This window comes from Thermobia domestica, chromosome 2 (genome assembly GCF_964235325.1).
Source record: "Thermobia domestica chromosome 2, izTheDome1.hap1.1, whole genome shotgun sequence".
NCBI classification, from domain to species: Eukaryota; Metazoa; Arthropoda; class Insecta; order Zygentoma; family Lepismatidae; genus Thermobia; species Thermobia domestica.
In genome coordinates this window covers 242,276,654-242,289,609 of record NC_137455.1, presented here as the reverse complement: position 1 = coordinate 242,289,609, position 12,956 = coordinate 242,276,654, and the positions used below count along the sequence as shown (strand labels likewise).

Below are 12,956 nucleotides of genomic sequence, written 5' to 3'. Positions count from 1 at the left end.
AAGAGAAATTAGCAGCACCTGCAAACTGTATTGTGTATGGGGAGTTTTCCTCACTCCTAGAGATCGACCACCAGCGCAACATTATCCTGGACTTTTAAATTACAAGGTACCTATACGTTATGTATCATTTCCATTCACGATGTTGAATACATTACAATTAGCTAGTGCTTTAAACGGTAGTCCATTATTCAGAAATCATTTTACCGGGGTATTTGCAAGCGATGAGTTGCTCTCACGAATTTCTCTACCTCTGGCAATCATTGTAAATACAGATCCATCCACAAAATTAGGAAGCCATTGGATTGCAATTTATATTGATAATCGCGGTGTTGGAGAATATTTTGACAGCTATGGCCTTCGTCCTTATGTACTACAACATGTTGCATTCTTAAAACTTTATTGTATGTACTATAAATATAATAATAACCAAATGCAAAGTCTTGGTTCATACGTATGTGGCTGTTATGCTTATTTTTATTTGTGCTGTAAAGCCCAAGGAAAATCTCTGCGTGAAATTCAATACTTACTCACAACAGTACCCACGGTTAATGATCGTAGACTACTACAATATACATTCCAGGTAATTCTATCTTATTTATCATTGAGAGTGTATTTGTTTTATCATCATCTATTTCTATACTAATCACCTTTTTTCCTCGTTCTTTTTACAGAATTCACAATACGAAGCTTTGCAAACCGGCGCTATGCTGCGAAACATGGAAACAAATCATCACAATCAAGAAGAGGAGGAGGTATAATGAAGAAACCCAGCTCAATATACAAACATTGTCAATAAGAAAGAAAAAGAAGAAACCAGAAAAATGAATAAAATACAATTTATGCTTATCTATGTGTTTTTATTATTCATTCCATCAATATGATACATACAACGTTATCAGATTCTCCTAAAGAACTGTGCGATATAAGACGAGAACCCTGGACAAAGTTTCCATCTAATTCCTAGAGAACATTGATCAGGGACCCGTCGCGCATCAAAACCAAATAATCGATCACGTGACCGTACTAGCATTAGACACCCTAAGGGTCCTACCAAATTGAAAGGGGATACCCGTCCATACCTTATAACCTTAGCAAAGAGGATAAATTGAGTCAATAACCGAACACGCGGTTGTACTATTTTGTACGCATGAAAGGACCACCGAAATTTATCAAGATACATATTGAGGTCCTGTACTATGCTTACGTTGGACAATTTCAGTGGACCCCCTGCCAAATTTTAAAAAGGGTGCATCATCAATATTGGTACTATTATACCAAATGTTTAAATTGGGCAATTTCCAAAATTAAAGGGGTGAGCCAAGGTACCCCTTCCAAATTTTTCAAGGGGTGCATTAATATACTCAGGTCTTATGAAAGGTAATGAACCCCTATATACGCCCATATAACCATATAGGATAATAATATCTCATCAAAGGCGATAAATTAGGTCAAAAACCTCCGAAATTTGAATTTTTGGCAATTTTTTACCCATGAAAGGGAACGACATAGACCCCAAATACTAATAGAGGTACATACTATGGTCCTAAGTTACCATACCAAATTTTTAGATTTGGCAATTTCCAAAATTTAAGGGGGATGGTCCTATGCACCCCTGCCAAAATTTAGGGGGTGGGCCAAGGTACTCCTGCCAAAATTTAGAGGGGGTGGTCCTAGGTACCCCTAGGTCATTGACCCCGGGCCAAGGTCATTGACCTTTGATCTATGACGTCACAAAGATCGGGGTCAAAGTCCAAACTTCGATCAGGTCACCCCCTTACTACTTTCAAAAACTGTTTTGTGAGTGACAAGAGATCGAATGTTAAGGAAGAGGAAGGTGACTGCCACGGTGATTGATAACATAAAAAAGGTTGTTTGGATGAGTTTTGTATTTACAGAGATGGCCATTCTGGATTTGTTTTGGTAGATGTTATGGAAAAGTGAGCATGTGGACCTGTATAAGTGGCAGAAAGTTGTAGGCCAAATAATTGTTGAGCGATTTGGTCGACCTGCATAAAAATATGAGGGCGTAAGAAGGGATGGATATTTTGTAAAATGAGCGTCGTGAAACGAAGCAAGTCTTCTACTGTGACAGGTTCTCTTAAGGAGTTGGTAGGAGTTGTAGCGGAATCGGTAGTGCGGATTGGGACTGAGAGTTCAGGTTTGTCAGTTGGTGGAGCAGGTTTATGGTGGCATTTGTAGCTGTAGGTTGGATGCTGTTGATGGTAGGTATTACAGAGGTGGTTTTTTAAGGTTGGGGCAGTTGTTCGTTGTATGGTCTTCATTGCAATGTCCACAGCGGGGTGAATTAGGACAGTTTTTTGTTAGGTGTGAGGCATATGTTTGGCACCGTTCGCAGCGGATAGGAAGTGGTGGTGAAGTGCGGGATGGTTCTACTCTGTGTCGTCTGCGATAGATATAGGCACCGTTTTGAAGCAGATCGTCTACTGTTTCTTGGATGCTGTGAGGACTCGAACAAGATAGGTGGGGCCTCACTGACATTTAATACGAATGCATTTATGTATTTCATAACATTCGAGTCGTAATTCATCAAGGATTTCTTCGTCAGAATAGGCCGGTGGAACGCCTTTTATTACTACTGAAAACATGGGCTTACGTCTAGGTGGTGGTGGTTGCTTTTTTCTGGTTGATGAGAGAGCTTGAATGCTGGCTTTGTCGCCAAAAATGTGAAAGCCTGCTTTATTTCGGATTGTAGTAGCGAAGTTTTGGTCTGGAGATTTGGTGATGATACCGTTTCGAGTGAAGACTATTTCAGATACATTGGCTCTTGGATAGTATTTCATCAGTTGGATTAGGATATGTTTTGGATTTGAATATTTGGTATCAGCATTGGTGAGAAGAAAATTGAAAATTGGTGGAGGTTGGTTTGAAGTAATGTTCATATTTTGATCATCTATGTCACTATCGGATGCTTGACTGCAAGGAGATCGTGATCGAGTTTCTTTCTTCTTACTTTGTGACTATAGTGTATCATCTGATCGCTTTTGAGAATTGGGACCCGTTCTGGGTTTGGCCCCCTTGCACTCCATCGAGTTCAGAGGGGACACACCCACGGATCTTGAAGACTGTGGTATGGCCGAAGCCAGTACAACGTATTAGATGTAAGCAGAATGAGAAGAGAATAACAACGATCCAAAACATATGTCCGAATGATGTGAGATGATCAATGATGATGATGGGTTTCACCCTCCAGCACTGAAAAGTACTGTCAATCCTAGTGAGAGCGTATGCGTGCTAGTCTCAATTGTGCGTATGCTACACAATGTCCTCGATGGCACGTTAACACTTCTCAGCTAGGCTAGGCTTGGTACAAAATGCAGCTTGTGACGTATGGCACGTCAAGCTGTTGAGAGAATGACGGCTGGTGAGTTGCGGTACGCAGCTTATAATAGAAAGTATGCCAAAACATTTCCAGGAATTTGGGCCGAACCGTGGCAACGTCTCCGTTGCGTGTACGTGAGACGATCAGAATGTTTGCGTGCACTGGAAATAATTATTTACCGCCTTCGACAACTGTACTGCACTGGATGCTCTGTCTCGACAACTGTACGAGTACTTCACTTCACGTGGACTTTGCTGCTGCCATCTGTTGTTCACACGATTATAACATTGTTCTTGGATAGAAATGTAGAGCTGTCGATGTTAGAGAATAGAATTGTATTCCCACTTTTGCTTAAACACGCGTTTATTAACATTCGTAACCACTATAAGCTATAGGAAATTCGAATCTTGTAATAGAGTGATTAGTAAGAAATGTTCTTTCCTTTCTAATGAAGACACTACATTGACATTTCACCTGGGTTTGTGGTATACAGCGTTGTTTTCCCTCAATTAGATCCTGCTACTTTATTGCCAGTGTTTCCGCCCAAGACTGGCGAAAAATTGTTTGAAAAAGGGAATTTTATAGCACAATTCGAAAATGTTCCCTGCATTATTTCCCTCTTGTAGGCAGTACGTGGACAAACTGTATACCGTCTGAAAGCCTGTTTCAGTAGCTTTAAAACGAGGTATAATACTTAACGTAAAACCAACCACAGGATGTTTTATAAGCTTTCACACAGAACTTGAGAAGTGCAAGCGGCAAAAACTTACTTTCACCCCTATCTTCGAAACGAAGGGGATTAGACCCTATGTTCAGTATTCTAAGATATTCACGAAGCAATTTTTATAGAGGGAGTTTCGCTATGGGCACATAATTTGAAGTACTCACCAACTACCTCTATAAAAATCGTTACGGAAGCACCGCAGGATTCTGATACTTGGATATTTGGGTAGGGCACATACTAGTTCCTAAATAAAGTCTTGAATCGACTACGGTAGGTCCCATAGTATTGGAGCTATGGACATTTAAAGTTCATTTTTTCATGTTTTCGGCAGCCTATAACTCCGAAAGAAAGCTTTTGTGCACTCACGTTGATATATACTTTTTGTGTTATCTTGGTGTCAGAAACCACCTCCCACCTTCCATATATATAGGGTGGAAGGGAACAAGACTGAAAAACTTCGGGAGGTGATTCTCGTACAGATGAAAACAAGTTAAAAAAAGTTCAAATAAACAAGTCCAACGTGGCGGCCTTTTTAAGCAGCAGCCGTACGACGTTTCGTCGGCCTCCTTCTTTTAAGTGCAATATCTGCCGAACAAATAGATATTGACGTGGGGTCAAAAGAATGTAAAGAAAGTTATACCCCACAAAAATGATGCCGAAAAAAAGAAGCAGAGCGAACTGCACAAAGGGAGAAGGGGATTCACCAAATAAGATACAGTAGAGGACGTGAAAATGAATAAAACGTAAAATGACCTGATTATGTTTAACGTACGTACTGAATTATAGATTGGATATTTCAGTTAGAAGGAGGCCGGCGTAACATCGCACGGCTGCTGCTTGAAAACGCCGCCGTGTTGGACCTATGTTTATTTGAACTTTTTTCCTTGTTTTTAGCTGTAGAATCACCTCCCGAAGTTTTTCGGTCTTAATCCTTTTGACCTTATATATATATATATATATATATATATATATATATATATATATATATACTAGAAGACTAGCTTGTAACCACATAAACAAAAAATATCTTTATCCCTCACAAGATAGCCACACCTTTAGTACTTGGGTATCTTTTCGCTATTTGCAGTGTTGTTGTTTGCTATGTATAAGTAGAAATATGACTTACTATTAACTAGCAAATGAATTGAGTTGAGTTGATATTGAGTTTAACGTCCCTTTCAGCAGCGAGGCTTTATGAGACGGGACCTACTGAATAACGTGGAATCTGAACCACATGAGCTCCCGTCGGGAACCGAACCCGGATCTCCCACGCCGCAGGCGCGTACGCTAACCGCTTAGCCACGAAGGTGCTCTAACTAGCAAATGGTTAAGCCCTCTACATACAGAATACTATACGCAACGTAATGCACTAATATATCTTAAACGGACCCTGGATGTTCAATAACCCGGAAAAAAACACCGGTAAAAACAACTTACCTGTTCTGTTGAAGTTTTCTCTTTTATGGAAATATCGGGCAACCGTGATGGTTTACTCACGGGTGGTATTGCTTTATCAGAAATTCGTTTTCCTCCGAAATTTCCTGCTCCAACTACAAATGCCGCTAGTTGTGCGTAAGCTATCTTTTCTCCGTTTTCATCATATGTATCGACTGTAATAGAATCAAAGTATAAGTTCTCCTTCAGAATAAACAATTCTTTGTAATCTTATCTATAACTGATATTACAAAAATCTTAACAATGGCAATTATATATATACTTCTAAATATGCTTACATTGAAATAATCTCAAAAACGTGTGAGTATTATGTAAGCTTTGCACAATCAAAGAATAGACCTATCGGTATACCCAAATTTCTTCGTAAAATTACAATGAATATTTTCAAAACTTTATGTTTCGCTTTTAAAGAAGAGTACACTTAAATAAAACAAGATATAAGATAAAAGTATCAGAAGAAAGGCAAATTTATCCGATATTATTTAACAAGAAATTTTTGAAACACAGGCAAGAAATTTTAAGACATATAGTTCATTTTCTGCGTTATTTTAATCCTTTAGAACAATGATGACCAATTTATAAGGTAATGCGGACCACAACAAAATAAAAATGATACTTAAGAGCTATATTGTCCGTTCCCTCTCAAGGTGACATTTCACTGAATGTGCGTCAGTCGTACATTTTCTAAATTGTGGTCCTATCTTAAGTCTATTTCTTCTTGTTTTATGTGTTTAGATCAGTTAGTGCCTGAGCTACGTAGTAATTCCACAAGACCTGCATTTTACTAAAAATCTGTATCAATGGCTTTACCTTGCAGAACTGACTTGATAAGATTATTATTATTATTATTATTATTATTATTATTATTATTTTGATAAATCTCACTTCAAGTATATTAAGCAAGAATTAAGTTGCGGGGGTATTTACACTCATACCAGTACTTTAATGTAATGAAATAGTATATTACTATACTATTGATCAAAAAGTACTTCTTGAACGTGGAGAATATTGCTTCTTATGGTTTCTAACTAACGTCCTTAATATTATGATGGCCACCAACACTTTTTCTGTTACGCATTGAGTTAAGAAAAGGAACAAACCATATTTCCAGTTTTATTCGCAGGTCGGTTTAGAACTAACAGATATAACGTACTAACCGGAAATAGTGCTACCAAAATACTACTTAATTAAATTACACAATTTGGGTTTTTGGGTTTTGTCAACAGACTAAGGAGTTTGGAAAACCCGAAGAAGTCAAGACAATTTCATTTTCCAAATGGTTAATTTTCATGTCACTTGATGAATGTAAGAGTAAGAATATTACTGTGTATACTGGGTATCCCACAACAATAACTCTTTTCAGTGGAAGTACACATAACTTAGACAAGAAAATGTATTCCACGTATATAATAAAAGGAACAATCTTTGCACCATTTGTCCCTAGCATGATGCAATTTAGTACATCAGCTAAGCGGCAAGTAATGTAGATATTGTTCTTTTAATTATTACCTAATAAAACAAATAAATAAAACAATGGACTCACATACAAGCAACCGGAACGTGTCCGCCCACCTACAGTCATGAAGACGTATACCGATTATTCCCTTCATAGAACAGGATTCGAAATTCTGAGAGGTGAGTGTAATTCACCCACTTCATACTGCTTAACAAAACATAATTACTAATATGTTACTGGGGGTAAAGAGACATTATTATCAAAGTTTGGAAATTAATTACAGTAGTTCATAAGTAATTAACATGAATCAATCACGTATCCAGTTCACAATAATAACTAAACGACATAATAGGGAATATGAATTGTTGATTTGGAGTTTTGCGCACTTTTCAGCACCGAGACTACGTAAGAGTGGATCTACAGCCAAAGTGGGACTCGAACCAGAGAAGCTCTCACAGGGAACCAAACAACCCAAACTCCCCATATGTAATGAGTGGTTAATGGTATAATTAATCTTACGTAGTATACTAGTTACAGAAGGTCAAATATGTGAACTTATAATATGGAAGCATTCCCATGGGAAGGGTTTCTTTCTTTTTTTTTCTCATGTCTGTCCCTTTATCTCGACTATTACGATTCTGTATACTGTCATATATTCTCACCAACTCCTCGCGAGTCTAGCAGCAATATTTGCAACTGAGAAGGCAAGCAATGAACATAGAGATGAAAAAGTAATTAATGCATGTAAATGAAGTTATTCCTCCCTTACCCTCTTATCAGACCAGCCCATAATCAGGAAGCGTGATGTCGGGATAGGCCCGATCAAACAGAGTCAATGCTCTAATTGCTAGTTTTCATTTGTAGAATTATTCATTCTAGATAAATTTAATGTATGTATGTCTTCTGAAAACACGTCAATGCAATATTTAACCAAACATTAAACTCCAGTTTTTTAACAACAAAGCTGTAAATTTCAACATTCTTATCTTTCTTCATCAACGTCAGGGTAGAGAGAATAATGGCAGTACACCTCTTTTCGCTTTTCAAGCGGCTATGATTTGATATAACTAAAAATACTTGTTTTTTGCAATCGCAGGAAAAAACAATGATGTACCCAGTTCACAATAATAATAAAAGAAAATTTGGAATTCGGACATACAAACCTTTTCATTTAATCCTAGGCAAGCCATTTCAAATCTCTTAGTTGTGTTTACGAAAAATTGCTCAGAGTAATAGCAGTAGGTTCAGCTTATAATCTTAATTGTTGACACGCTAACGCAAGGTTCCTTTAGTTCCTTTCGGTGCTAACTATTAATATATCTATTTGATTCTATCACGTGATAATTAAGACATTTCTAGCAATTCGCTGTTTATAAAACTTGCCCATTCAAATACAGAAATATCAAAGGTGATCAGGGCAGCGATGTGTCTTCATTACATAACAACACTGTTGTAATAGAGGATGTAATCTATTATAAAATGTGAGTAAATGTTTACGAATACATATAAGAAAGTTAACTTCAAGGTCCTTCTATGGCTCAGAACCTCATATATATTTGACTTTTTTCAAGTACCACGAACAATAAAGGTGTTATTTTAAAATTTCTCGCTGTAATTATTTAGTAATAAAATATGCTACATACTGGAACACTTAGCAGCTTGTGAGATATTTTTCATTGTCTACTAAAACCCCTTTCAAATCAATTACGTCATCAGTTTAGGTGTCCAACTACCCAATATCGACAAATATTGCCTATATCATTAAATAGTACTTTGTAAGTACTACAAAAGTACAGATGGAAAGAATGGTTTTCCCAAAATTCTGAAGAACGTGATCAAGTGAGGGAAGAATCATAGAAGACTTATCCATATTTTTCATTGTCTACTAAAACCCCTTTCAAATCAATTACGTCATCAGTTTAGGTGTCCAACTACCCAATATCGACAAATATTGCCTATATCATTAAATAGTACTTTGTAAGTACTACAAAAGTACAGATGGAAAGAATGGTTTTCCCAAAATTCTGAAGAACGTGATCAAGTGAGGGAAGAATCATAGAAGACTTATCCATTTTCGGTTTGTGATTATGTAGAGTGCCAGAGCCGTACCTCGAGATTTCGGTGCCCTGGACGAAGTACAATTCGTCCCACCCCCCTACACTAACCTAAGCAAGATTTTTTTTTTTTTTTTTTTTTTTTTTAAACACGTGAGAGAAGCAGCTTTTGTTATACTACGCTGAATTTTTATCAAGCTGATTCGACAGACCATTGCAACAGCCAAAAGCGATCATTATGTATTCTCTTACAAATAAGACCTGCTTTCAAGTGGTTTATTTTGGACTTTTTGTTAAACTTGACAAAACTACCTTTGGTTGTGTACAAATCTACTTGGAGAACAGTTATGTACAACTATTTATGTTTCATACCATCGATAAGAAATGAAATTTCAATATACTACAAACTATATGGTTTTAAATGTTTGAAATCAGTGACAGAATTAATTGCCAATAATAACTGTAAACTACTGTAATTTTATTCTGTATGTGACCACACAAATAACTTTTTAATTTCAATTCTTTTACGGTAAACATATATATATATATTGAGTGAAATTTAACGAAAATACAGAAGGAGCCTTGTTTGCATTTTTTTTTTTTTAATTTGATCGATGGAGGTGAAGAATATGTTTAATGTTTGTATTTAAAATTAAAAATATAGTTTGGCTACTACATATGTTTGAAATTAGAGCAATTACTTAATTTCTTAATGAATGAAAGTTCTGAATTTAAGTTTACTTATTATTAATTAGCATATTAAAAATATACTAACACACACAAACACACACAAATATAATGTGTCTGTATGCACAAAAAATATATATATATATCTTGCCGATATAAGTAGTTAATGTAGAAATGATCCCAGTGAATTCTTTCAAATGGGAAGCATTTCATGTCGATGGAATAATAATAATAATAATAAAAAACACTGGTAGTGATCAGTCTTTGAAAAAGACGAAATTAGTTGGTTTAAGTTCTTCCTCCTTGAACCCCTTTTCTACAAATGCTTCAAGTTCGAAAATGTTACTATTCTTTTTACTTTCATTTTTAATGTTCCTGCGCAAACAGTAGCTTGCGTGTGGCTCTTCACTCCTCTCATTTTCATACTTTCATTTTTACCGTCGTGATTATCCGATTGGATAGAAAAACATGATTAACTAAGCTAACTCATCACCATCGAAACGCCGAACAAATATTTGAGATTTTGACCGTTTGTGATTTTGAAAACGCTCCAGCGTACAATATAAGTCATTATTCGGCACCTTATGTATCACATCGTCATTAACAAATCATATATAATAACTTTCTTTAAATAATAAGTAAAAACATGTTGTGACTCTTATTGAATCGTTTGGGTTGCGAGCGAAGCAAGGAAGGGAATTTTTAACAGATCTATTTCTTTGCAAACCAACAATAATATTGATTTAATAAGGCGCCAATACTTTTCCGGAATGACGTGTCGTTTACTAATTTTAACACTTTTCCTTTCTTCTTGCGCGTTTGGCGCCCTCTTGCTATCACCGCTCGGGGTGACTACACCCTCCCCCCCGTTTCGGAGCTACGGCACTGAGTGATGCACTTTTAAAGAAGCACTTCACAAGCTCACCATGATCAGTTAGGCTTTACAATGATCAAAGCTTATGTCAAGCATGAGACTAACCTGAAAATTCGATGGTATATGATATTGTAGGTCTTTTATGTATGCTATATTATGTGTCAGATAATGTAGGCATACATTTTGCTACACTTTCGAAGGAAAAGTATAAACAGTTTACAAACCCGTGTTGTCCTTCATTATTACACAAGTACACTATTATAAGTACGGTTAAGATTGTTATATGTGTATTTCTCTCGTAACCAAACAGGAGATCTCCAAAACTATGAAACTTTCCACATCTTGCTTCCAGTTGAGAACAGAGATAATTTCCCAACATTTCTTTCTCCTTTTGGATGTCCTATGTCTTTATTCTCTTAATCTGTCCCCAATATTATTTCTCGCTTTTTCTCTTTTTTTATTGCCACTTTTTAAAATTGTATTTTAAATCTCCCTGTCATCGTGAACTGATTGCTAGTACTTCTCATGAGAGTATTTTGACAAGCAGTTTCTGCTTTCTCCGGATTCAAACAACACAGGTGCAATTTCCATACCGCATCAACTACTGCAGTCAGAGAAGGTTCAATTTGATGACAAAACTGTTTGTATTTACGTTTAAAAATTTTGGACAGCTTCTATTAAAAGCATGAATAGCAACGCTTAAGACAAAGAACACTGAGATATTTACTACTTCCGTGAGGCAATAAAAGAGGCTTGGGCAAAGAAAATAATCCAAATGTTATCGATTGCAACATTTACAATTGTCATTTCAATTGAATATGAAGTTTGCCCCACTTTATATACATAACACATACAGTTCATATAGTATATACCGGGTGCACCATTTATAATGTCCCATCTTTATAACAGAGGAACCAAGAGAGAGAGAGAGAAACGAAACTTTGCACAAAGCAACTACAGGAAAAGGAACATCTATCCATATATTGGGTAACATTACCAGGTGAACAGTGTTGCCAACCCAATATAAAGTTATGATTTTTTAAATTGAATGACCTAAATTTAATTTAATAATTCGAATCAGCAATGAAAACAAAGACGAAAGAGATGACACTCGCAAATCAGTGTTGCATACTTTTTGAGCAATAACATTAAACATATGTCAAATTTAAACGCCTTTAACACACACAAGGATTGAAGTAGTAACTATTTGTGTACATTAAATGAAATACTGAAAAGACCTCTTTAAAATGACTTCAAGTTTAGAAGGATCAGTTAAAAAGTGTTGCCACAGCAGAACAAAGAAAAATTGAGTTTGGAATAGTGCAATAACTTGGAAAAGCTCCCTAGTACAGTATGGTTTAAAATTCATAGAGCAAATCAGTGTATCATAAGGAGCATTGTCACGTTTATTTGAGATCGATAAGTCAAGTACTTACCGAGATATTGGGTACCTTGTAAAAGCTGAGAATTTTGTGCTGTACAAGATGATAACGCTGTTCCAAAATTCCCTTTTTTCCCTCTGCGTTGCAAAAATATTAAAGAAATAATATGTGACAAAAGTTATATTCTGTGACATGAAGAAGAAAAGCAAACTGTTTAAAATAAAAAAAACAGAATATTTTTTTCTGTTTCATGAATTTTGTAATGTGTGTTACGAATAATTGTTTCTTGATCATCATAACATATATTTCTTTAATTTAATTTCTTTCTCCTGAATATAAGTTAGAAAACACAATAAAACGTAGATAATAATAGTTGTCAAATTTTAATTGAAAATACATAGGCTAAGTGCTGTTAAATGATAGCAAAATTTTTCATATCATCCAATGTTTAAACGTACTGTCCAATTTGAGGGGAATATACACAGTTTTATTTTGTATTTCATTCACCACGAAATTAACTACAAATAATTTATAAATTGTTTTTAAAGTACAGCACGTAGAAATATGCCAAAAAAGCTATTGTGGAACAAACACCAAACAACCTGTGCTAGGTAGCCATTAAAAACAAGAAATGTATCTGATCAGTTAAGAAACGGAGAACCTGATGGGTCCATGAATGGTTCGATCCGTATTAAGCTGACGAGAAAATGAGTACAGTGTGTTAAAAAAAAAGTCAAATCTCTGCTGGATGGACACAAAAAGCAAGGAAGTATTTAACCAAGTCAGGGCAGGGCGAAACTAGAGGTTACTCAAGGTGTCCATAGGGACAAGGCGCGTTAGCAAAGGTGGGTATGATTGTAAACAAAATAGTGTAAACATACTGTGTAAAGAATATTCCATAATACTTCTGCAAATTATATGCGACATTGTATTTTTTAGCGCAGCGTAACTTTCGGAATAACGTCTCACGTTTATGCCATTTAG

General features: G+C 36.0%; 1 protein-coding gene across 4 annotated transcripts in view; it reads right to left on the bottom strand.

Moving 5' to 3' along the window:
- Window positions 1–12,956, bottom strand: part of Mfe2 (peroxisomal Multifunctional enzyme type 2) — a 638,089-nt gene that overhangs the window by 241,872 nt on the left and 383,261 nt on the right. For all 4 annotated transcript variants that reach the window (XM_081748535.1, XM_081748534.1, XM_081748536.1 and 1 more), the window contains exon 13: window positions 5,502–5,674. In XM_081748535.1, the coding sequence (XP_081604661.1) occupies window positions 5,502–5,674 (173 nt within the window). The remainder of the gene's footprint in view (window positions 1–5,501; window positions 5,675–12,956) is intronic.